The sequence below is a fragment of the Helianthus annuus genome, chromosome 1, assembly GCF_002127325.2.
Source record: "Helianthus annuus cultivar XRQ/B chromosome 1, HanXRQr2.0-SUNRISE, whole genome shotgun sequence".
Lineage (NCBI taxonomy): Eukaryota > Viridiplantae > Streptophyta > Magnoliopsida > Asterales > Asteraceae > Helianthus > Helianthus annuus.
The window spans coordinates 66064400-66090631 of NC_035433.2; the positions used below are offsets into that span (position 1 = coordinate 66064400).

General features: G+C 38.5%; 3 protein-coding genes across 4 annotated transcripts; 1 reads left to right on the top strand and 2 right to left on the bottom strand.

The window, feature by feature from the left end:
• Nucleotides 1-5194: 5194 nt before the first annotated feature.
• Nucleotides 5195-10543, top strand: LOC110908091. The gene is made up of 4 exons (XM_035976900.1): nucleotides 5195-5620; nucleotides 5790-7078; nucleotides 8184-10228; nucleotides 10332-10543. The coding sequence occupies exons 2-3, from the start codon at nucleotides 5826-5828 to the stop codon at nucleotides 10210-10212; spliced, it is 3282 nt and encodes a 1093-aa protein (XP_035832793.1). The 5' UTR covers nucleotides 5195-5620; nucleotides 5790-5825; the 3' UTR covers nucleotides 10213-10228; nucleotides 10332-10543.
• Nucleotides 10544-11317: 774 nt separating this feature from the next.
• Nucleotides 11318-17036, bottom strand: LOC110908090 (protein GAMETOPHYTE DEFECTIVE 1). 2 transcript variants are annotated; one of them, XM_022152996.2, is made up of 8 exons: nucleotides 16518-17036; nucleotides 15663-15737; nucleotides 15492-15572; nucleotides 15055-15209; nucleotides 14843-14973; nucleotides 14339-14623; nucleotides 13034-13444; nucleotides 11318-12888 (listed from the first exon to the last, which is right to left on the bottom strand). In XM_022152996.2, the coding sequence occupies exons 1-8, from the start codon at nucleotides 16941-16943 to the stop codon at nucleotides 12761-12763; spliced, it is 1692 nt and encodes a 563-aa protein (XP_022008688.1). In that variant the 5' UTR covers nucleotides 16944-17036; the 3' UTR covers nucleotides 11318-12760. The 2 variants fall into 2 exon arrangements, with proteins under 2 accessions (XP_022008688.1, XP_022008687.1); XM_022152995.2 differs by having other exon boundaries at nucleotides 14339-14973.
• A 1899-nt stretch (nucleotides 17037-18935) lies between these two features.
• Nucleotides 18936-19622, bottom strand: LOC110908088 (histone H4). The gene is made up of 2 exons (XM_022152994.2): nucleotides 19511-19622; nucleotides 18936-19423 (listed from the first exon to the last, which is right to left on the bottom strand). Exon 2 carries the CDS (start codon nucleotides 19401-19403, stop codon nucleotides 19092-19094), a length of 312 nt encoding a protein of 103 aa, XP_022008686.1. The 5' UTR covers nucleotides 19404-19423; nucleotides 19511-19622; the 3' UTR covers nucleotides 18936-19091.
• Nucleotides 19623-26232: the final 6610 nt, after the last annotated feature.

Consider the following 26232-nt stretch of genomic DNA (forward strand, 5'->3'; position numbering starts at 1 on the left):
TTGTCATATTTAGCCATATTATCCCATTTCTATGGTGAGGATCTATTCCTTACAGATTTTAACCCTCTTCCGGGTTTCTAAACATGCATTTACCGAGTTTTTTCCCAAACTAGTGTAGATACAAAAAATATTTACCTATTTGGGTACTTTAAAAAATAATTACCTATTTGAGTAGATTTAAAGTATCAATATTATTTTTATTAGAAAAAAGTATCAATATTATTTTTTTAGAAAAAACCCACAAAGCGTAACTTCCATCGCTACTCTTCATAATCACGCAACCATCGACATCAAGCGACGGCGTCCTCCTGGCAACCACCGTTCCCTAAGCGGCGGTTTTTCTCCCTACGGCGCATCCTCATGACGTGTTCCTGCTAGCGGCGCATTCTCCTGGCGGCGCGTTCATTGCAACGGCGCGTCCTCAGGTTTGGTTAATCTTATTATTTTTAACGAATCTGATAACATGTTTAGAACCAGATTTCCTTTGATATTAGTTTTTTATTACAGTGGTATTTCATTTGGTTCATCACATATTACAGTTTAGAATTCTATGATTCCATTTTTTAACTGTTGTCTTCTATATACTAGTGCAGCAAAGTGCATATGATGAGATGATAAGCTATATTATATTCAAAAATTTATATAATATTAAAGAATAGAACTGTATTCTTTAATTTTCTTATTTAGAATTTTTGCAGATTTTTCGTAGATTTTTTTTGTAGAATTTTTGCAGATTTTTGTGGATTTTTCGCAGATTTTTTTGTAGAATTTTTGCAGTTTTTTTTTTTTTTTGAAAATTTGCAGAATTTTTACTTTTTTTACCAAAAATAATTAACCAAATTTTTTGCTGATTCCGAGAGTATTATAATTTTACTTTATGGAGAAAAATAAAAAGAAAAGTATAAATTTGATAGAAAATTAAAAAGGGATATAGAAAAGTACCTAAATGGGTAATTATTTTTCAAAGTACCCAAATAGGTAAATACTTTTTGTATGTACATTAGTTTGGGAAAAAAACTCTGCATTTACCCTCCCATTATCTGGGTTGTGTATGCGCATTTATTTTGACCCGTTTGATTTCTTTAACCAAACCAAACTTATTTTGACCCATATTTATTTTCATCATTCGTAACTTGCGTTTCCACTTTAAAATCTTTGTTCATCCATCATCACATGTCCAATTGTCATGGATTATGATAGGAAAATTATTATATTCTCATTCAACCCTAAAGTTTGACACTTTTACAAAATGACCCATTAGGTATCATTTAGCCAAAATGGTTTAAACCTTCCACTCTATACCACCGGAAACTTTGTTCAAGTTATAAAACTCATATTTAAACTACCCTTAAGGGTCGTTTGTCCAGCTTGCAAATTAAGGGCGTTTTGGTCAACTTTAGTCCTTTTTACGACGACAGACTTTTAAAAACATATTTTGACCATGTGAGCACTTTAAACCCATGTTCTATTTAAAATCATTATGTTTCCTAAGAACATAATGTCTATAAATTAAATTAATATATATACCTCTCTTTAGGTATTCCTATTTTCACTCATGACTCGCTTAACTCTCATCGGACCTTAAGTCCTTAATGAGAGTTTGACCCATTACACATACCTGGATCAGGTTAAAGCAATGACCCGTTTTAATAACTCATCATATTAGTTGCTAATTAATAACAACGCAATCTCATATGCTATTCGTCCCTGTGAGAATAAGACTCGACAAGCAAACATTAATCATTATTGTCAAATGGTGATAACATCACCATTTGACTCGTTTGACTTAAACGATCAAACATTTCTGTATATATTTTGAAATGCTATTTATTTACCATTTCACGCATTTGACCCATTACGGATTTTTACCATATGGCCACATTTTCGTAACTCATTTCCTTGTACGTTTGACCCATCATGGCTTATACCATAAGGTGACTTTTCAAAACTCAATGTTATTCGTCAAGACATGACAAAATTACCATTTTACCTTTTTTTCCCATTATGGCTTACACCATAAGGTAACTTTTCAAATACTCATTGTTTATTCGTCAACACGTGAATAAATTACCATTTTATCCTCTTTACTACTGTTAGGGGTTAATTTTTAATACTTATGGATCACTTATCCTTAGACCCGCCTGGATCACGGATCCTTAAAGTCTGATGCAGGAAGTCTGAGGATCACGGATCCTTATTATTTTTATAACTTTACTAACAGTTGTTCCTTGTATATTTTCATAATGGCGTGCAGGTCATGGGCAATATGGACTGAGTCATGGCGAGAATATCGGACTAGAATCGTTGAAGATGTTGCACGTGTGGAAATGGTTCAACGTTAACATGGTTGGACATGGTCTTGCACCTTTTTCAGACTTGTTTGTTTTTCCATTTTAAAGGGGTTGATCAAGTTTTAGATAACAACAATTACCATTAGCAGAAACACACACACACTCTCGTGAACATCAGCTCTCGAATACACATACACTTTAGCAAATATTGTACAACACTTGATCAACTTCTGAATTTGTAAACTCTTATTAGCTTAATACATTTGATAGGATCAGGTGGATGAGAAGATTAGATCCCCCCCCCCCCTTGTATGGAATAATGGCATTGAGAGGTGAAGGTTGCAGATGTGAATCATCTGAGCTAACATCTGTTGGCAATTTTAAAGAACCAACTTCTGTTTGGAATGGAGGTGGAGGAATGGGTGTGGCACAGTGTTGATTTTTATCCGTTGTTGATGGATTTTTATCAACAGAGGTTGGAGATAATGAAATGGCAGAGTTTTGATCAACAACTGCTGATTCGGCAGTGGCATAGTTTTGACAGCTGTTTTAAGCATCTGCTTCTCTGATGGTGGTAGTGACTTTGTATTGTGGAATCACAATATCACATCCATTTATCTTGTGAGAAAGATTGTGGTGTACCTGCAGGGTTAGTCTTGACAGACACATTTTCAAATGTAAATTTATCAAGGTCAAACAGTTCAGCAGGGTTTGCTGGGATTTTCAATGATGAAAGTTCATTGAACTTTACATTCAAAGTTTCTTCCACACACCTAGTCCTTGTGTTAGACACTTTAAAGGCTTTGGCAATGGTTGAATATCCCAGATGATAACCACAATCCACTTTGTTGGTTTAGACATGAGTTTCCCTGTATGAATTGACCCAAACCCTAACCCTAACATATTTTCCTTTTGATTTATTATCAAGGAATATATCACCCCTTTTATAAAAAAAAAATTAGAAGGACTCTACATCCTGTCTACGAATCTAAGACTCTCGTTATTGATTCTAATGGGCAAATTAGGACCTATGAAATCACACATAACTTAGTGTCAAAAATGAGTACTTAGACTAGATAATATTTTCATACATATATACTTTTGTACTTTAAATTCCAATCCGAATCTTCCGTTTAAATTCTGTTACTTACACACCTTTGTTTACCCCATGTAGGGTGACTTTGGTGTCCCATCCTCCAACTTACAAACTCTTCACGGGATTACAAAGGAAAGCTTTGCAAAATCGTGAGTACAATCGAACACCCTTTTTACACTTTATACTTTTTTGGTGCAATATGTTTAGTCCATGAAAATCACAATCACACTTATAATTTATTCATATGCACAAACAATCCAATACATGCATGCATACGTTATACTTGATTCGTTAATCTAGGTTTGTTCGTTTTGTGATAAACTTGTCATTAACTTCGTACGAGCCTATCCTTAACATGTATAGCACTATAGGAGTAACGCACCGCCCATGAACGTGAGGTCTTATTAAGTCTTTAAACATTGTGTTAAACCTTGGGTTGACTTGATTATTCACATGCTCGATTTACGTTAATCTTGATAACATAGTTTGCCATGTGGATTCTTTTAAACTTTTTTTTATCTTATGCTATGTATTTAAACTTGTGTACTCACCAATGCTTTTTGTGTTGAACTATATTTTTAAACATGTTGCAGGTTGAAGATGATGATCATGATGAAATCTAGTAGTAACGACTTAGAAACATACATTGAAATACTAGATTTGATTACTTTATTTTGTTGAAATTGTTGTATTTGTCTTTTCAATGTTGTAACTTGAATTTCCTATGTTGTATTTGACAATTATTGTTATGAAATGAAAATGGTTTTGAATTAATTATTGTCGCAAATAGTATTATGATGCAATGAGCAATCTATTTCGTCTCACTCCAATATTTTCGCCATCGATTAGGGTGTGACATGTGTGTTGGATAAGCATGAGGTCGTGTAGCTTTGATTGTCTTCTTGCAAAACTCTTGATTTTTGCCGTGAATTGTTTCTTTTGTCGTTTTATGCATTTTTAACCTTGAAAATCAAAAGTAAGCACAAAAACAACTTATTTATAAAATCCATACAAGAAAATGACTAAAATGCGCTCTAATTGATATAAAATATGTTAGGTTTTGCGCATATCAAGAGCTCAACCAACAAAAGACTTTTGATCACAAATATGATCACATGTATTTTTTATGGTTACCATTTAAGAATCAATTATGGCTAAGCATTAAGAAATTAGAATGGGTGAACACGCCTGAAAATGAAGTAGATGGTATGGAATCTGGTTTATATTTTTGAATAATTTTAAGGTTTCAATTTAGTCCAAAACCAACGTGACTGGTCGGAAGGCAAGTTATCCATCAAACTACAACTCAATAATACGCATTGAGCTAGAATCACGTTCATTTATTTGCATGAATAAGAGCTCAACCAACAAAAAAAAAAAAAACGTTTATCACATAGAACTTGTACTAAACAAGTTGTAAACATAGCAGGCGGACTACTACAAATTTTCATGTGTAGCTCAACAACTACACAAACCGGACTATCACAACATTGCGGATGCACTCTTCTAACGCTCAAACACATGTTCTGTGTATCAAGAATTGTAACTCAAATCGTTTAAACAATCACCAAAACCAGTAGTTAAATTGCCAAACCAACCGTTCCAAACTAAGACATACCAACCACATAAGAGTCTGATCTCCGGTCTGGTCTGGTCAGCCGGTCCAGTTAAATTCAATCAAACCCCAAACCACCCACCCTCCCCCCCCCCCCCCCCCCCCCCAAAAAAAAAAAAACATAAATAGACCTACAATAACTAAAAAAGAAAACTTTATGCACATCATGGACAAAAATAACAACATTACAAAGTATAGGGACCCCACAAACCCAACCTTTCTCCACAGCAACCGACTCGACTGAGTCACTCAGTCTCCTCCTCCAACGCCAAACACCACCATCACCCCTCTTCTATCTCTCTGCAAAAACGACACACCCCTCTCTCTAACCCTAACATCCCCCTTTTCATCTTTTCAATCACACCCCACAATCAAACGGCCCATATCTATCCACGTGTCCACCACCATCCTCATCTTTCTTCTTCACTTGTCTCTGTTACCTCACCAATTTAATCTCACAAGATCCCCTTTTTAGGGTTTGTTTTCCACACCCATCAAACCCTCTTAAAATTCTTTCGAAAAATCTCAAAATTTTCAAAAATCAAGAAACTTTGATGCTTATGTTCTTGATTCTTATTCATGTTTGAGCTTCTGCTTTGTGGGGTTTGCGAAATTTAGGTAATTTATCGATCTTTTTCAATACCCTATACGAAATTAAGTTTTTTTTTTGTTTGTTTTTATTATGTTTGTTAAAGTTAAATTAGTTATATCAGTTATATTAGTTATAATTGGTTTCAAGATTTTGTATGTGTTATTGCATTGTTTTAGATTTGTGTTTTTGATTTAGGGTTTGTCTTGAATTGAGGGAATTTGAACTGGGTTGATGGTGATTGAGAAAATTAGCTTAAAAGTTGTTCGGAAACCGAATAGGGTAGAGTCTGATAACATGTCTAGTGAAGAAGATGAGTTTCAGAAAAGAGGCGTTGCGTTAGAAGAAGATGGCGATGACTGTGATTCGGGTGCGGGTTCGGACGAGTTTGATTTGCTTGAATTGGGTGAAACCGGTGAGGAGTTTTGTCAAATCGGCGATCAAACGTGTAGCGTTCCGTTTGAGTTGTACGATCTTCCCGGGTTAGAAGATGTTTTGTCGATGGATGTTTGGAACGATTTGTTAACGGACGACGAACGGTTAAATCTTACGAAATATCTCCCGGATATGGACCAAGAACATTTTATGAGGACCGTGAAAGATCTTTTTACGGGTTCGAATTTTCACTTTGGTGTTCCGATGACGAAGTTTTACAATATGTTAAAGGGAGGGTTGTGTGAACCGAGAGTCTCGATTTACAGACAAGGGGTCGGGTTTATTCAAAAGCATCGGCATTATCATGTAATTCGAAAGCATCAAAACACGATGGTCAACAAGCTTGTTCAGGCACGTGACGTTTGGTCAAAGTGTAGGGGGTACAGCATCGATGAAAAGATCCGTGTGTTACACATTATGAAAAGTCAGAAGAGCTTAATGAATGAAAATACAGAAGAATTGGAAACCGACTCTTCAGAAGAATCTGCAGATGGGTTATGGAGCAACAAGACGTTAAAAGAATATAAACCGAAGGGGAAGCAAAACTTGAAAGGAACTCAAAAGGTTTCGGGCTCGAAAACGTTTACAACCGAAGAACGTGTAAACCCGTTTTCTTCTCTTGAAGTAAAGCACGGGCCATCAAGTTCATCATCGCTTCTTTCTAGACAAATGCGGGATCACGAAGAAAATGCGATGTATGATGTCACCGTACACGGAGAACATAATTTGACGGATAGAGTTGGGAAGAAGCATAAAGGTTATATCGGTGAAGAATTTCAAGAAACGTTTATGGGTGTGCCTGTGCCATTGAAGACCGATATGCATGCTTTTGGAAGAAATAGGGTTGTAAATCAGTTATCGGATATTAAAGTGTTGACTGCTAAACCGTCTGGTTCAAGATTTCCTTATGATTATGGGAAGAAGGTCAATCGTCCTGAGTATAATCAGAAAATCGATGTTGAAGGTGCATTGAATTATAGGAACCCACATGATTTAAATCAACAGGATCCATTTTGGCATCAGTCACGAGGGGACTCCATTGATCTGTACAGGTAAATTGATTTAAATGTAAAAAACATGAAACGATAGTTAGGGGTGTTCGGATTTCGGGCTTTATAATCAACGAGTCATCTCTTTTAATTTTTTTGATAAGAATGTACTCTTTGATTATTGTATGTATTTATTTTATAAATAGTTAACTTTAAACTGTCTAAAACTTAATATCAACAGCTGATTATTACAACTTTATATAGCAAAATAACATAATTATTTTCAAAGCATATATCCAAACCTATGCAGTTAATATCGGTGGGATATCAGTTATCAGCCCTCTACAAAATATTGGTTCCGGTATTATCGGCTATATTGACCAATATTTAACCGATATTGACCATTATTTTGGATGCCTTGGTTGATGTGGACTCAGAGGAAGATTTCATTGCTTACGAGTTACAATTAGATCATGTTTCAAATATTGGCACTTTTGAGTTTTGACTTTTGATATTACTGTTAATGTTATATATGTTTTACGTTTATATATGTGTAGGGTAGGGATCCTGTACATTAATCCAGAAGTGTGAGAAGTGTATTATAACACTATATATAACACTATATAACACTATATAACACCATATAAACACCGTATAACACTATGTAACACTATATAACACTATGTAACACTATATAACAATATATAACACTATACATATATCATAGACATGCTATCAGACAAAATATAGTGTTATATTTGTTATATAGTGTTATATAGTGTTAGATAGTGTTATATGGTGTTACATAGTGTTATATGGTGTTATATGGTGTTATATGGTGTTACATAGTGTTATACGATGTTATATGGTGTTACATAGTGTTATACGGTGTTATATGGTGTTACATAGTGTTATATGGTGTTATATATTGTTATAATACACTTCTCACACTTCTGGATTAATGTACAGGATCCTCTACCTATATGTGTATATATAAATTCTGCATGATATAAAATTACCGATATCCCATCGCGATAACCTATATCTCAAATATTGGCCCCTTGACCGATATTTGATTTTGGACCGCATTAACTGCATAGATCCAAACACCCTATTAAAGAATTTTTTTTTATTTTAGAGGTTCTGATTTTTGGCATGTGGACCGCAGGATGGGAATGAAGAAGGGCAAAACGGTCAATACCCAAAACGGAGGAAGAGTTGTGGCCGCTGCTGAAGGAATGAAAATGTTAGCAAAAGGCGAAGAAACAGAATCCGATTCATCTGAACAGTTCGGTGAAGATGACGATGATAACCCTTTGATGAGAAGCAAATGGGCTTACCCCAGTGGCGTGAAATCCAGGCCCGATTTCAAAAAACAAAAACTTGGTGGCAAAAACAATAATAAAAGTTTTAAAAATATGAACGGTGATGTTCGCTTTGAAGATATTTTCGTAAGAAAAACATATCCTGACGGGTCGTTACAAAAGAAGGGTAAAACACATGGTAACAATCTTTTTAACGATCTGAACAGTGATGCTCGTTTCGAAGACTTTCTCGTAAGAAAACCATATCCTGGTGGGAAGAAGAGAAAAGGAGAATTCGGAAATGACCATTCTACCCTTCCGTCAATGCACATAAACGATTATCATGAAATGGTGGATATACGATTATCAGGTGGCAATTCGGGGTCCAAGAAACGGAAAGCAAAAGATGAATTGATGTACATGGATGATCATGATCAAGAAGGTCAAAGTCAATTCAATGATGTTTACGTTAGAACCGTTGGGAAAAGGAAATGGGCGGACGATATCCCTTTCGAGAACGTGATTCCCGAGCCAACAGTTATGGAGATTGCAGAAGAAGAAGCGGATTTCGAAAATAAAACACAGAAAAAACCGTTTATCTTAATCACACCTACGGTTCACACGGGATTTTCGTTCTCGATTATACACCTTTTATCGGCAGTACGAATGGCAATGGTAACCCTACTTCCAGAAGATAATGTAAACGATGAGGTAAAGCCGGAAGCTGGTAATGGTGATCACAACGTAGATCCAACCGTCCCGTCTTTGACCGTCAAGGATATAGTCAACCGGGTTCAGTCAAACCCGGGTGACCCGTGTATTCTCGAAACTCAAGAACCACTTCAAGATTTGGTAAGAGGGGTTTTAAAGATATTTTCTTCAAAAACCTCACCTTTAGGAGCTAAAGGATGGAAACCGCTCGTTTTATATAAAAAGCCTGTTAAGTCTTGGTCATGGGTCGGGCCCGTTTCTCGGGTTTCATCAGATCATGAAAACGTTGAAGAAGTAACGTCTCCCGAATCATGGGGACTTCCGCACAAAACGTTAGTTAAGTTAGTTGACTCGTTCGCTAATTGGCTAAAAAGCGGTCAAGAAACGTTACAACAAATTGGAAGTCTACCCCCTCCACCTTTGACCTTAATGCAAGTCAACTTAGATGAAAAAGAACGGTTTCGAGATTTACGGGCTCAAAAAAGTCTCAACACGATAAACCCGAGTTCAGAAGAAGTTCGGGATTATTTCCGTAAAGAAGAAGTTCTACGGTATTTAATACCGGACCGCGTTTTTGCGTATACAACTGTGGACGGTAAAAAGTCAACGGTGGCCCCGTCAAGAAAGGGTGCGGGAAAGCCGACATCGAAAGCCCGTGACCATTTCATGTTGAAGCGGGACCGGCCACCTCACGTAACCATTCTTTGTTTGGTTCGAGACGCTGCTGCACGGTTACCGGGAAGCATCGGGACACGTGCCGATGTTTGTACGTTAATTCGTGACTCACAATACATAGTAGAAGAGGTTTCAGATGCTCAAGTGAATCAAGTGGTCAGTGGTGCGTTGGACCGTTTGCATTATGAGCGGGACCCGTGTGTGCAGTTTGACGGTGAAAGGAAACTATGGGTTTATTTACATAGAGAAAGAGAAGAAGAGGATTTCGACGATGACGGGACTTCATCGACTAAAAAATGGAAACGACAAAAGAAAGAAGCGGTTGAACCATCTGATCAGGGCGGTGACGGTGGTGGTGGTGGTGGTGCGGTTACTTTGGCCTATCATGGAACGGGTGAGCCGACGGGGTTTGATTTGAGTATCGAACCAGAACCATCGAGTGTCAACAACGATCAAGATTTTGATGATGGAAGAGAGGAAGATGTTGTTGAGGTCTGTGTTTCTTGATGAGTTTTGTTTTAAGGTAATGAATGTCTCAGTTTAGTAATAATTGTTTTTTTTTTTTTGATGGAAAATATGATTTGAGATATGACGGTTAGTTACTGTTTGTTTTGTTGTTCTGTAAGGTACCGGGCGGTGTAATAATAAAGAAAATTGCACAGAAAGGGATGGATTTTTGACATACGGGAAGCGAATAGTTGAAGATTGATATGTAGTTTGGTATATAGATTTTATATTGATTTATAATATAATGAATTTACAAATTTGTTAAAGTTGTGTTGCCTTTTGGGTGTATGAGAATTAGTTATAGTATGAATGCTACAACAGGTTGGTAATATGAGAAGTGCCAAAATTGGGTGTTTTCGAAAACCGGTTCTAGTTTCATTGGAACTAGTTTTTGGAAAGTGAAGTGATTGGTACAGTTCTGGTTCTGGTTTTTTTTTTTTTTTTTTTTTTTTTGTGTCAGGTTTTAACCAGTTTGGGTAGGGTATTACTGGGTTAGAACTGGTTTCCAGTTAAGAACTGGGTTCTTTCTTTTCACCTCTAGACGTGCGGACCAATTGTCCAGTAGTGTTGGATGGATGGAGCAGCCGGTATCCAACCGAGAGGGTTGGAATTAGATGGATGGAGCGGCTAAATTATTATGAAACTTTACGTTTCGTTCATGAAATGGGTTTTTTTTTTTTTTTTCGTAAAGGAATTGAAAATGGATTCTAATTTTGAAACTGAATGAAGTTGTTTCAAAATTCATGACGTGTTTTGTTAGTAAATTTGTTATTATTATTATTATTTTTTTTTTTCGAATAGCTAATTTTTTCTCCTTAAATATTTAGACCTCCCAATGATTGAACCTTGGTCTCTCTACAAGAGGTAATTCCTCTTGAAATTCTGGGGGTGTTGGTTTGCAGAATGTTTTGTGATTTGAAATGAATCCTTTAGGAATTCATAAGGTTTTAGTTATAGAATTTGTTAATGGTTGGTATAAGGCAAAATTCTTCTTTTGCTCCGTTACTGTTGTTAACTGTTATTGTCGATTACAATCATGACATCTCCATAAATAGGTTGATTTGGGTAAAAGAAATCACATTCGGATTCATTTGGGTCTATTGTATATATAAAACGGGTCATTTTGGACCGATTCAAGTTAAACATGTCAAAACAACCCGCTCATAAAACAATCACCAACTTAAAATAGGGTCAAATGTGCATTGTTTGTCGCCATCACCTATTGGCCGTCACCTCCACCGGCTTTTGGCCACCAACGCAAACATTGATGTCAACACAAACACCGCAGACAAGACCCTCATAGCAATCACCACAACCTTCGTCGTCGTCGACAGCCTATGTCCATGCAACCACCGTCGCCGCAACCACATAGGCAACCACCACTTTCACCACTACTGCCCTCAACACCAACAACGCAACCGTCGCCGACTACCGCCACCACCATCATTGTTGCCACCTCCTCCACTTGGTCTCTACCGCTGCCGCTACCAACACCGCCAATACCCGCAACAACAGACGATAGTGAGTGGACCCATGTTGATACCTTTTTGAAAAAAAATGATTCATGTCAACCCAATCTAATTTTATTAGAAACCGGCTATGACCTGAACCAAAGTGTTTTATAAATGGCCCGGGTTCATTTTCACTTGGACCGGTCATGACCCGATACCCAACCTGACCCGTCCTTTTTTATAGACTTAGTTGACTTAGAAGAATAGAACTTGCAGAGAAGTACGGTAAATCTCAATCAAAAGATGGCTGATCTCTAATTAGGTCTCCTGGCTTTTAAGCACACCAGTTAAACCTATACCTAAACCTTTACTAACAATTACAACCGGACCCCCTAATCCGAAGTATACAGAAACAATGCCTAAAAACACGCATAAACAAGTATATCACTTTTAATGTGAACCATTGGGTGTCAGCCCAATGGCCACCAGCCCGCATTCTAACCCGCAGGTGGCGGGTTCGAGTCTTGCTCATTCCCAATGCCCCTACGGTAGCGGATTTACCCCCAGACTCAGGCTTGCTGGGTGGCGGTCTGCGAGGTGGGATCACCTCGGCGGTTGGGAGGACCGTGGAATATCCCCCCCCCCCCCCCCCCCCACTTTTAATGTGTGTAAAAGAGAGCAGTTAAAAACCGAGATGCAATATTAGGTATGGAATCACAAAAAAAAAGATTGAAAGAAAAAATCATATAGATGAATTTAGGGGTAAAATGGATATTTGACCCTAAAAACGCCCCCCTAAACAAACCTTGTTGTTTCAGTATACTTCAGTTCTGTCACTACTATAGTTGAGAAACACAACTGATACGGCACTGGTTCAATAGAGCGTGTTGCGAGGTCCCCCTTTTTGTAAAAAACCAGACACACAAAAGAGACCACTTTAACAAACTTACAAACCAAACTAGAATATTGCCAAAAATATCGAATCTAAACTTCAAAAAAAAAAAAAAAAACATTGTAGAATTCGGTTCCTTTAAAAACTCACCTAACTAAACCCCCCTCCAAAATCACTTGCAACATTCTGCTATTTCTTCTCTCCTTTAGAGTTTTCTTATTGTGCTATTTCTTCTCTCCTTTAGAGTTTTCTTAGAATGTGAAGGTTTTAACCACCTTCTAAAAGGAAATGACATCGATCGCCCTGAACCTCCATGCTTTCTTCTAACTCTACCTGCATAGAAACTAATTTAGTAAGTAAACTTTTTGAGGTTTCAAAATGAAAGAAACTGCAAGCAGGAACCAAGTACACAGATCACATTGAGGTTTCAATGAAGTAATTTCACAGTTTACAAGGGTTTGCTAAATGAATTAGGTACCTGATGAAGACTCCTGTGCAGAGAAATGATTCATATGACTATCATCTTTGACCTCTACGTTGACTTCCATTGGCAAATCATCCAATGGCTCATGAACAACTGAATCACAACCATTGATTTGCATCTCATCAAGAGGTCTCAAAGTGGCTAATTCACTGATAGGTGCAGTTGAAACATTTTCCCCTATTACGCTCATGTGTTCTTCTAGTATATCTTGACCCAAAGATACGCCAGAAATGGCCAAACATGAGCTAACAGGTGTAACCGCAACATCTTTTGCATCACTCATCTGTTCTTCTGGAAGATCTTCATTCAAAGATACACCAGAAGAGGCCAAACATGAGCTGACAGGTATAACTGCAACATCTTTTGTATCAATCATGTGTTGTTCTAGAACCTCTTCAGGTAAACCTGCATCATAGAAGAGCAACATCCTATATGTAACTTGTACATGTATAGCTTATTTACAAGAAAGCTGATGTTTGTTAAGTGAAAGCAGGAAAGCATAACTTTAAGAAGCTTGAACTTGTATTATTAGTTTAACTAGTGGGTTGACGATAAAAAAAAACCACGTCACGACGATATATTTGAAAGTTGTGGAAAAGTTAAGTCGTTGTATATGAAAGCCAGGTTATTCGAACAAAGTTTACACCAAAAAGTATATAAAGATGAAACAAACAAAAAGTAGGCGTAAAAACGTTGAACCACACACGCCCGTTGCGGCATGTTAACGTGCAAAGATTAAAACGAAACAACTGATTGTGACAAAAAGTCCGGTTCGAACCATCCAAATCGTACAGTTGAACCGCCAAAACCGGCCAACCCACCCAATTTGGATTGCATAATTGTAGCTGATGAAAGCAACTATAAAAGAGGTTTCCGCTGTTGTGAAAACAGCTACCTTTTGCATGTTCATAGATATTGAAACAAGAGTAAAGTACCCGGATATTCCCAGTGGTTTTTCAAAATTTTGGATTTGATCCCTAGCTTTCTAAAAGTACAAGCATGGTCCCTGTGGTTTGCACTTTGTAATGCATTTAGTCCCCAGCCAACAAATCTAAAGGTTTCAAAAGGTACAAGTTAGGGGCTAAAAGCGTTACAATGTGCAAACCACGGGGACCATCCATGTACTTTTGGCAAACACTGGGGACTAAATGCATTACAAAGTGCAAACCACCGGGACCATCCGTGTACTTTTATAAAGCTAGGGACCAAATGCAAAATTTTGGAAAACCATAGGTACTATCCGTGTACTTTACTCTTGGAAGAAATATGAATGAAATTTTCCCTTACTTTGCTAAATACCTGCTTCATTCGATTCAGTCATTGGTGGAACTAAACAGGCATTGAGAGAAAGGTTATTCGCTTCTTCACACTGGAGATTAGAAGGATTATCATCAATCGGGATCAAAATTCCTGAATTTGGATCATCACTACACATATTTTCACCTTCTTTTTCATCAATAACATTTTCTTCATGTGTATCGTCATAAACTTTTAATGACAGATTCTGCTGCTCAGGTTCTTCTATAATCATCGCACAAGTTTCACTTGTTTCAACACCAGCCAAAGTTTCAAGATTTCCATTCACTGGTGAGACATCACAGTTCCCAGATTTTAATAAATCGTCTTTTTTGCGAGGATCATGAAACTTAGAATCCGATTTTGTTTCGGTTACCATGTCGTGGATTTGCAATCCATGTGATGGCAATTCATTAATAACTGAAACAAAGTCAATTGCTTTGACCGTTTTCGGTTCTTTGTTGGACGCCGCAAATGATTTTGCGATGTCGTCTAGTTGTAAATCACCTTCGTCACTGGATATGGGGTCCCACTTAAGCCAGTCATCCATACTATCATCCTCTGTCGATGAGATTAACTCAACCCTAATGGCTTCTTTGTAGAACTTCTTCTTCCGTAAAGAATTCTCTAATAAAGATCTGCGCATATTTTAAAAATAAAGAAAAAGAAACATACTAGCAAATTCTACATTTGAAGAATATTTTTGTTGGTATTCGTACCTACATGTTTTTGACAGAGATGCTTTAGCACGTTCCATAGAGAAACCAAGTAAGCATGCTAGATTTGCAACATCATATGGTCCTCTAAATTCAGTTACGGAAGCAGCGGCGCTAGAAAATATAACGTTTTTTCCTCTTGTCCAATCCACCAAAAGCTGCAAAAGTGCAAATAGCATTTCTTGATACATACGTGCAAGTATATATATATACAACAAACTAGAAGATGACTAATAAATACACTGTGACTGCATTTGCTTTAAGTTGACGCGGTTATCATTTATGAACAACGCAAGATTAAAAACAATGTACACTTGAGCCTATTCATCGGTTCATCAAATTCTGCAATTTTCCATTTTATTTAAACTGTCTCATCACATATTCAAATCCAAATAGACTCAAAAAATCAAAATGTTATTTCAAAATATAACATGTTAAACCTTGGCATTGGATATTATCTGCCTCCTCAATGGAGCATCCACAAGCAGACCAGAGTATGTAATTTCAAAATACACACCTCTCTGCACATCAACAATAAAAAAAAAATCACCTCATAGATCTACATACAATTAAACATATTCAGTAATTCGTAAACTAAACAAACCAATAACCTCAATAGCAGCTTTAATTAATGGCTGCCTCAACTGAAACCGATTCGCCGAGAAATCAATAGCAATTATATCAACCTAAACACAAACAAACACAATATAACAACAAATCAACCACAGCAACACTATTTCAACTTTCTAGGGCTAAAAACTAGGGCTGCAAAACGAACTGAACAAACACGAATAAGACTTTTTTCTTGTTCTTTTGTTACAGAGATATATGTGTTCACAAACTGTTCATGAACACTTACAAATGAGATTTTTTTGTTCGTGTTCATTCGTTAAGGAAATGAACATGTCCGAGTTCCGTTTGTTGATTATAGGTAACGAACGCAAACAAACGTTCATGGACAAAATATATAATACACTAATACTTTATAGAGTAAATTACTTTTTGAGTCCCTGTCTTTTAGTGGTTTTAACCACTTGAGTCCAAAATCAAAAAGTTTAACGTCCTAAGTCCCTAACCGTTCATTTTATAACATTTTGAGTCTCTGTGTTTTAGTGGTTTTAACCACTTGAGTCCAAAATCAAAAGTACAGGTGTTAAAAAGTTGGACTCAAAATGTTATAAAATGAGTGGTTAGGGACGCAGGGCGTTAACTTTTTGGTTTTGGACTCAAATGGTTAAAACTACTAAAACATAGTTACTCTACTTTATAATTTTTTTTATTTGTCCGAATTTTGAAGAATTTAAATAAAATATGAACTATCGAACACAAATGATACTGGGCGTTCACTATCATAAATGAACGATGGTGAGCTCTATTCATGTTCCTTCATTAACCAAATAAAATTTCTTCCTTGTGTTCGTTCAGTTCGTTTGCAGCACTACTCAAAACTTAAAACACAACAATACCTCATAACTCTTACAAGCTTTATCAAACACGTCCTGACTCAAAGGCCTAACAGCAACAATGTCATAACTTTTAATCACCGGATTACCGGAATTCAAACACGAACCTTTCGCCTCTGAATCAACGACAAACGTGAGGCGAGTGTACTGACGGAACGGAGCGGTGGTTGGAACATTGAGGAGGCGGCGGTGGAGGTTGACAGCGGAGGAGATGGACGGAGAGAGTTTGAGGACGGAGGAGAGCGGGAATAAGAAGATTGAACAATGGTCGTCTTTTGACATTACTCCGGTGATGGTGCGGTTGTAGGCGACGCCGGTGTAACCGAGTTCCATTGCTTTTACGGCGAGTTTTAAGCGTGTGGATTTGTTGTTAGTAGAGGTTTGGTTTGGTGATTCGGTGTAGGGGATGTTGAGATCGAAAAACGCCATTGTTTGTTGGTGGAGTTAGGGTTGCAGGTTTGAAGGTGGAGGGAAGAGATGATTGTAGAAGAAATCAAATCAAAGTATGAAACAATTAGGTTTTCGTTAAACGAGACCCGACCCGACCCATATTAAGTTTCCAGACCTTTAACTATCGTGTTTTTACAGTTTAAGTCCCTTTGTTTTTTCTTTACAACATATTTCATAGATGGTAAGCAATATCTTAGGTACCGGTGTATTTGATCTAGAGGTGTACAAAAAAACCGGTTTTAGAACTGGTTTTAGAATCGAACCGCCGGTTATAGACCGGTTAGGATTCTTGGTATGAAAAACCGGTTAATAACCGAAACCAATTTTAAAAAAAACCGGTTAAACCGGTTAAAAAACCGATTATTGTTTTGGATTTGAAAAACCGGTTAGTAACCGAAACCGGTTATTAAAAAAACCGGTTTTCATTTTGGATGAAAAAAACCGGTTCGATTAATAACCGAAACCGGTTTTTGAAAAAAAAACAATTTGTACACCTCATCCCACCATATATTTTTTATATATATTTTCTAAAAGGGTTATATTTTACGGTTCATTTTTTCATTATTTTATGTTTTCTAATATATAAATATGTACTAATTCAAATGTATTTACTATTTCTTTTAAAATTGAGTTATTGATTTTAGAGTAAATTACTTTTTGAGTTCCTGTGTTTTAGTGGTTTTAACTACTTGGCTCCAAAATCAAAAAGTTTAACGTCCTAAGTCCCTAACCGTTCATTATATAACATTTTGAGTCCAATTTTATTAGAAAAAAAAATGGACTGAAAGGGACTCAAATGGTTATAAAAAAGGGTCTAGGGAACTCATGGCATTAAATATTTTGATTTTGCACTCATGCACTCAAATGGTTAAACCCACTAAAATACAAGAACTCAAAAAATAATTTACTCTTGATTTTATATTACAAGGGCCCCTTTTTTCTACTCGCCCGAGGCCTAAATTTTTCGAGGATTCTCAGGGAAGGCGGTGCCACCACAATCACCTCTATTAGCATCATCACCACCTCCGTTTAAGCCATGATCATTGCAACCAACATTTCATAGTCGTCCCAACTCAACCAAACTCTTACTTTTTAAAAAGTTTCTAAATAGGAACTTAATTTGGGCTAAGATGATGTGTAGTCATAAAGCCCTTTGTAGGGCGTTATGCGACAAGTGGGGGATTGCGCAAGAGAGAGACTTTATGAGGCTTTATATCACAAAAGTGTAGTCATAAAGTCCCTTAGTCATCATTAGTCAATTATTAATTTTCAATTTTTTATAATTAATTTCTAACTTTTATAAAAGCAATGGTGATGACTACTGGCCTTTCTTTCCATAGTCCACCAAAGAATACCACAAAAATGTACCACCACGTTACCGGCCAAAGACCAAACTATCATCGAAAAGAGACCCAACCTTCGTCGATCTGCAATTGCAAAGGAGATTCGCCGTTGTTTGTTTCGCGGCGTCGTAGATTCACCGAGCTTCACCTCCGGCCTACTTTCTCTTGCTTCTCTCTCACTCACCTTCAAACCATGTAACAGTCAGATAATTGAAATCAGCAGCCCATCACCCTGCAAAGAACCAGATTGACCAGCCCATAGCACCGGCCATAGTGGTGTGCGACGGCACTATGGAGCGCTATGAGTGTTTTTGCTGTGATATGAAGCCCCTTTTGACGCTAACCAAACTCAATACTTTTTGAAAGTGCTCATTTTGCCCCCAAAATCATTTTAACTCATAAATTGCAGCTTATGTCAACTCATCGCCCCGAATCTCCTTTCTAAAACAATAATAACCAAACTAGTTTTCAATTTATGATATATGGTTTATCAATTCTGAATCGTGAGCTCTGTTTATCAATTAGTATAACAACATTTCTTATCACTTCAAAGTCATATATTCGGTTTAAATAGTTCTTAAATTAATCAGATCTATAACCCAATAAAACATATAGAATACCCACAAAACATAACAAGTAAAGGCAACTATAATACCCTCCATTGAAACACAAAACACATTGCAAATTTCCAACCATAACATTTTTTACATCAACACAATAAACCCGAACAAACCCTAACCCGTTTTCTTTCTTGATAGCAAGACTTTTCCCCAAATCCCAAACCCTAACCACCAAACCCATAAAGCGTCCTTCCCTGCCTCTTCAACGCATAAACAACATCCATAGCAGTAACCGTCTTCCTCCTGGCATGCTCAGTGTAGGTAACCGCATCTCTAATAACATTCTCTAGAAATATCTTCAACACTCCACGTGTCTCTTCGTATATCAACCCACTGATCCGCTTCACTCCGCCTCTACGAGCCAGTCTTCGAATCGCTGGCTTGGTTATCCCCTGAATATTGTCTCGGAGAACCTTCCTGTGACGCTTTGCTCCGCCCTTTCCTAACCCTTTTCCTCCCTTTCCGCGTCCTGACATTGTTTAATTGACCTAAAAATCTGCAAAGATGACAAAATTGAATTGAAATTAGTTGAAATTTGGAAGTAATTGAAGAAATGGAGAAGATGATTTGATAGATCAGTGACCTGAGATGTTTGAAGATTAGAAGATGTTGATTGTGATTTGTGTTGTGGGAAATTGGGGATTTTGAATATATAGGGGGAGGTGTGGGGGTAGGGTGTTTGGTGGACGTTTTGTGGCCGTTGATGGATTAAAATGGACGGGGGAGATTTTGGATAGTCACGCGGATTGGTGACGTGGCAATTGTGTTTTTATGAAAGTGAATAGGTTTTGGGTTTAGACCGGTTTTTTGACTTTGGGCTAGTGGAATATGGGCTGAGCCTATTGATAAAAATAAATAAAAAATAAATAGATTTGAAGTTTGAACTACAGCCAAAAGGAAGGGTGTTTATCGAATTTGAATAACAATCTTTTTGTTATGAATACATCATTAAAAAGTGACTTTTCATATCCTTAACTTCTCTTTTATATTTAATCTTATGTTAATGTACAAATCTATAAATAGAGGCTTTGTATTTCATACTTACATATCAATAAGAAATCTATCTTCCATTCTTTCATTATTTTCTATACATTGCTAGTTGGTCGTTGTTTCACAACACGTTATCAACACGAAAGTGCTCTATGTGTTTTGCCACCCTTGGTCCCTTTTCCTCGCCTTTGATGTGCATTATTTTCCAGCCTAAATCAATCTCACACGTTGAGAAAGCAGCCAAATGGTTATCCGAAAAGATGAAAGATGGGTTTCCTATGCGATGGAAAGTTGGAAACGATAGATGCGTCGCCACTACTGACAAAGTAGGATCTGCAATCTCTATTAATAAAGGTATGATGCTTCATAAAATTATTTCATACTATATTTGATGATGATGATACATCAATCTTACTGGTGGCACATATTAATATTAATATAAATATATAAACTTAAAACTGATCATTACTATAAATTTTAGGATGTAGTCTTATAATTGAACTCTATCTATATATTTTTTTCAATTGATTTTAGAAGTTATTATATAAATTAGCATGTTGGTATTCATCAGGTTTTAGATGTTACGTCATAATTATGACGTTACAATTGACTAACTCATCTTTTTTCTAATACTCATTATTAATTGAGTAACTTTAGTTTTCGTTGACGACGATATTAGGTACATTTATTTTATTTTTATTCTTTTACAAATGATCCCTTCTATTAGTCTAAATTGGTTGGCTTATCATTTAATTAGTTAATTTAATTATAATATATGTTGTTTAGGCTCTTACGGTCTAGTGATGCTCATATTTATGTTTCTTTATTAACCATGTTAAGTTGTCAGTACAAATTGTTGAAGTATTTTGATTTGAGGAAGTTAATTTGCAATCTAGAGAATGTTATATGTGTTCTTAGAACTCATGAAGAACAATTAAATTCAGTATCATAAAGTATGAAACTCAATATTTATGGACTTGAAGAAACACGGAACTACTTTTATGGTTAATCAGTTTGGTTTATGTTTCTACCATAAGGGTTAATCTTCTTTGGGATTTCTGAGCTCCTTAATGATCCGCTAATCCTGCAAAACAGAACACCGTTAGCTCGTTAAGAGGGGAATATGGGGGTTTCCCTCTTAACCAGACTCCGGCGTGAAAATAAGTATTTGCTTTGAGGAGATTAAAGTGAGTAAAGAGTGAGAGTAGAGGGAATAGAATGTTTAACCTGTGAACTAAGGTCTTTATTTATAGCCGGAGAGGTGTAAGAGGATGTGGGCTGATGGGCCTTGGGCCGGAAGGAGACAATATAGCGGATATGCTCCTTGTCTCATTGGTGTCGACCGTTAGTGGCTTCTAGAAGTTATCCGGTGCTGGCGCACCGTGATTGGAGCCACGTGTCACTGTTGTCGGCCTTGTTGTCCCTCTGCCATCAGCAGGTAAGTGGAGATCGTGGGGCAGGTGTCTCCGCCCTGTGATTGGTGCCACGTAGGCGTCCTTAAGTACTTTCTGTCTCCTGCACGTCAGACGATCGTGGAGCACTATTGAGCAGAGCATGGAGGACGCGGATTGGCCCTTTTCTTCTGCCACTTGTACCTTGTGTGCCTTCTGAAGTAGCCCTGCGCCATATCTCTGCGCGGCCCTTGCTGAACACAGAACTAGCCCGCGCAGGGTATGGGTGGTTGGAGGCTCTTTTTCAGAATGCTAAGCGTTGAACGTGGTGTTTTCTCTTGTTTAGACCTCGCGCGAGATCCATACATGATGACATAACCCGCGCGAGGTTGGCAGTAAGCAATTTGATGAATAAGGAGTATGGTCCTGCGCACGACCTGAATGAAGGTCTGCGCGACTTTTTGGGACCATACCTCTTCAAGTCCCCCAGTCAAGTGCTGCAGCATGCGCAAGGCAAGTGGTTGGAGCTCTGGACTTAGAAAAAGTGCTAAAAATGCTTGCTTTGTGTTGGGTAGACGCGCGCATGTAAATGTTTGACAGTTGCTACGGCGCGACTACTATGCCTGCCTATTGGTGATTCTTTGCTTCTGATTGTAGGTGCGCAGGCTTGTTCTGTAACATTAACATTGCGCGGACTGAGTAACTTCTGCATGAAGTTTGTAGTAATTTCGGGCGGGAAAACCCTCGAATTTTGAATTCTGACGGGTTGGTGCAAATGTCGTTGATGGCGACGTTTGAGTTGACTGCTGACACGGCTGTCATCAAGTTGTCCCTGACGGTTCGGCTTTCCGTCACGCGAGTGAGGCTCACGCGCGCGTGGTAACCGTCACTCCGATAATCCCACCTTACGTGGCGTCTTTTGATTAGTCACGTGCGCGGTGATCTCGGCACATTTACCCATCGCATTAAATGCGATGGGTATATATATCCGATGAGGGGTGAGAGTAGATCACTTTCCTTCTTCTGTTGCCATCTTTTCCTTCCATTTGCTCTCAAATTCTCTTTGAATCTTCAAACCCTTGAAGAATATAGTAGCAGATCTTCAAGTTTCTTGAGAAGATATTCGAACCTTCTACTTGGACATCCATGGCTGAAGAACATCAAGAAGAAAATCCCGGTGAAGAGGGTCCACTTCGTGTCCTGAAGTGGGATGATGTGTGTAAAATGCAACATATAAATCACATCAATTAAGGCATAAAACTAACCCTTTTTTAGTACTAATGTTGGAAAAAGAATGTTTTTGTCTTCCTTTTGTATTTTCAGGATGAAATGAGCTCAAATTCACAAAAGAAGCAAAAATACAACTAATTCTAGCATAAATACAAGGAAAGGAATAAAAGTAGACTGCCCAGACCCTCAACGGCATCCTCCAAAGCAAAGAAGAGAAAACAGAAGCCTGAACACGCCCCGTGCTCAGCCAGCACGGGGCCGTGCCCAAGAAGCAGCATAAAAGACAAACTTGTAGAAGCTTCTATTGCCCACCACGGGGCCGTGTCCAGTGAGTACGGGGGCGTGGCGAAAGTACAGCAGGCGCATTAATTGTAATTGCGAATTACAATTAATGAGGAGAGAGAGTGTCAGACGGGCACGGGGGCGTGTCCAACGGACACGGGGCCGTGCCCAGCCTTCTGTTCAGCCTATAAATAGGAGTGCTTGGTTTCATTCCATCTCATCCCTTGGCACACCACCTCTCTCACACTTCATCCACCACCCACCACCATCATAACACCATCATCCACCACCATCATCCATTGTCCATCGTAGAGTGTGTGAGTCGTCTCGGGATCCAAGATTGATAGTAAGAGTTCTTGACAATCAAGGCCATGTTTGCCTAAGTCTCTTACATCACTTGGTGAAGACAAGTGTTTAGTATAATACTTTTTATTTTTAATCTTTTGCACTTTTTATTTGGTTTTGTATTAATGACTTTAATAACTAGTTGCTTATGTTGAAGGTGATCTTTCCTTATCGTTTATCCGTGGTGTCTTGGCATTATTTTACTGTCTATATAAAATAAAAGATTTTCACCATTCATATCTCCACAGTCTATATGGAGGTATGTTGGCTACCTGGTCGGGGGTTAAGGGAACGGTTTGGTAAGGGTCTTGCCCTTGTTCAGCGTTTAGAGGTCCTGCTTGGGACCTGGGTCAAATTTAGTAGGATCTCCTTCAATGCCCATAGGTATTGGATGGCGGGGATCCAAACTCTTTGACCCCCTCATAAGTTAACTACTATTAATACTATAACCCAGCTATTTAGGACTGTATCCTTGTTGACTCAGACTACTTAGCCGAGGGTAACGTCACCGCCAAAAGCGGGGCCTACCATAATTTGCATTAATAACTTAATTCATTATCTTCCAATAATCCGACCCTTTAGGATTGTATCCTTGCTGACTCAAACTACTGGGTTGAGGGTAACGTCGCCTTCAAAAGAGGGGCCTACTACAATAACTAAGATAATCTCTTAAACAAGTGCAAAAGTGCGAAAATAATCAAAGGTTATACTAATACACGAGTCGGATCCAAGTGATTCATCTTGTCTATCTGTTTTTATTTTATTTTATTTTTCAGCATTTAGTTAGTTTTTATTTTCTTAGTTTAAAAACATTTTTCTCACTTTTTGATTTGATTAGACGTTGAGGATAAACCGGTACTAAAAGCTCTTGTGTCCTTGGACGACCTCGGTATCTTACCAACACTATACTACGTCCACGATGGGTGCACTTGCCCATATGTGTGTTTAGTGTTAGTAAATATCGTGTTTTATAAATTTAAAACTTGGCTAAAAGTGTAAAAGGGCTTAAAATATACATTAAAAATATAACACACTTCACGCACATCATGGGATCTAGGGTTGTTCGAACAGATCACAAGAGGCTTCTGGTTTCCACCGGAGTGGGATGCCAGATATCCCGGTCAAAATCAGACCGCTGCTGATGCACCGCCGGGATATATTACACTTTTTGAAGACTTTTTCTTGCAGGGTAACTTTCGTTTGCCGGCGACAGAGTTTATGGCCCATATACTTCAGTATTATGGGTTTCACATTTCTCAGATGAGTCCACCAGGAATGCTGAGAGTTCGACACTTTGAATTTCTATGTCGATCTCATGATGTCGAGCCGACGGTTGAAAGGTTTAGGGCGTTCTACCAGCTGATCCGGAACATGGGCTTCTATTCTTTTGGCAACCGCGGGTCTGCCAAGAAGATACTCTTGAACCCACCCAAAAGCTTCCACGACTGGAAACAAAAATTTTTCTTCATTCGAGAGTAAGTTATCCCGATTGCTATGACCTTCCGTGCACCAGACGTGATTGAGAAGGAAGAGTTGGCGATACCTAAGAAAGAGGATTGGTATATGAAGCTTACTGCCACACCGAATCGGGTTTTCGGTGAAAACGTCCTTGTTGCGGCGCGGATGAGTGACCAATGGCCGGCTGATAGTAAAGAGGTTCCGATTTTGAAGTTTCAGGGTAGAGGTTTGTTGTTACTTTAATTATTTTTGTTGAATTTCGTTGCACTCAACTGTTGAATTTTGAATGTAGAGGCACGCCTTTACCAAGCTGCTTTCCCCACTTTCGGTGGGTCTATGGGTGTGCGCCCGCTGGAGGCTGGCGAGCAATATTGGTATGACGAGATTAGACGTCACTTTATGTACCCCGTTGCTGGAGCGTTCGCCGATCCACCTTCCGCTACTGAAGGTGCGCATATACCTAACCCCCGGCCTTTACGCGCTTTGACTTCTGTTGGGAAAGAGATTGACTATCTTTCCAGCGAAGAGTCTATGGGGTCTTCAAATGGGGAGCTAAGTTCGTGGTCTAACATCTTTGCAGGTGTGTTCGACTTGGGAATTGACTCGGAAGAGAAGAAGAAGAAACCTGCCAAACGGAAGAAAGTTATCACCTTAGACGCTGAGGTGACCGGCAAGAAGGGCGGAAGTAGCCGCGTGACTGCTGGTGCTGCTGATAAAGGTACTCTACGCTTTCGTCAGAGTAACTTGGAGGATTATGTTATCATCAGTGACTCACTTGAAGGTTTATTGCGTATAGGCGAGAAGAAGACCAGCGCTGCTGGTTCAAAAAGCTCGGTGAGCGCGGGGTCTCGGAACCTAGATGCTGGAGCCACACCGTCTTCCATCACGCTCGATGAAGAAGAGGAGGAAGAAGAAGAAGAGGAACATGCTGCAAAGTTGTTCAGCAGAAAAAGAAGTAGGGGAGAGACCACAGCCGGTGCGTCTGTTGCGCAGAAGACTGATGGAATCCCTCTGATCGGAAAACAGAGCAATATGCGCTCTCTTTACAAATTCTCTCCTGGTTAGCTTTTTGGCTTTTAACTCTTTCCTTTGTTCTCCCTATCTTGTTTAACACTTGATTTCTGCAGAAACCAAGAAGAAGGGTGTTGTTATTAAGGATCCTCCGGAACCGGCGCAGAAGAGGCCCAAGGTTACCATCAAACCTCTCAAGACTGCTGGGGTAGAGTCTGAGAAGGAGAAAGCTACTGGGAAACCTATTGACAAAGCTGTTGAGAAGGAGAAAGAGGAGGGGGAGAAAAAAAGTTGCTAAGAAGGAGAAGGAGAAGGAGAAGGAGAAGGCTGCTGAGAAGCCTACTGCTGATGCGAAGGAGACCGGGGCCGCTGCTCCAATTGCTCATGAAAAAGCGCAGGGTCCGGAGGTCGTCCATATCACGGGGCTTGACCAGCCCGCTCATGAGCAAAGAAAAGGTTCTGATGTTGAGAAGCTGACTAAACCCATGCAAGTTGATGCCCCCGTTCAGACTGCTCAAGTAACTTCTACTACTGGGGGATCAGGCTCTGCTATTCACAAGGAAAAGACTGATGCTGCCGGTGCAAGTTCTGGTGGCGC

Coding starts and splice junctions, on each gene's coding strand:
- LOC110908090 (XM_022152995.2), bottom strand. CDS start 16,943: ATGGCGTTTTTCGATCTCAACATCCCCTACACCGAATCACCAAACCAA. Junction 15,573..15,662: donor TAATTAAAGCTGCTATTGAG/GTTATTGGTTTG, acceptor GTTGATGTGCAG/AGAGGTGTGTATTTTGAAAT. Junction 12,889..13,033: donor TGCACAGGAGTCTTCATCAG/GTACCTAATTCA, acceptor GTTTCTATGCAG/GTAGAGTTAGAAGAAAGCAT.
- LOC110908088 (XM_022152994.2), bottom strand. CDS start 19,403: ATGTCAGGACGCGGAAAGGGAGGAAAAGGGTTAGGAAAGGGCGGAGCA.
- LOC110908091 (XM_035976900.1), top strand. CDS start 5,826: ATGGTGATTGAGAAAATTAGCTTAAAAGTTGTTCGGAAACCGAATAGG. Junction 7,079..8,183: donor GACTCCATTGATCTGTACAG/GTAAATTGATTT, acceptor TGTGGACCGCAG/GATGGGAATGAAGAAGGGCA.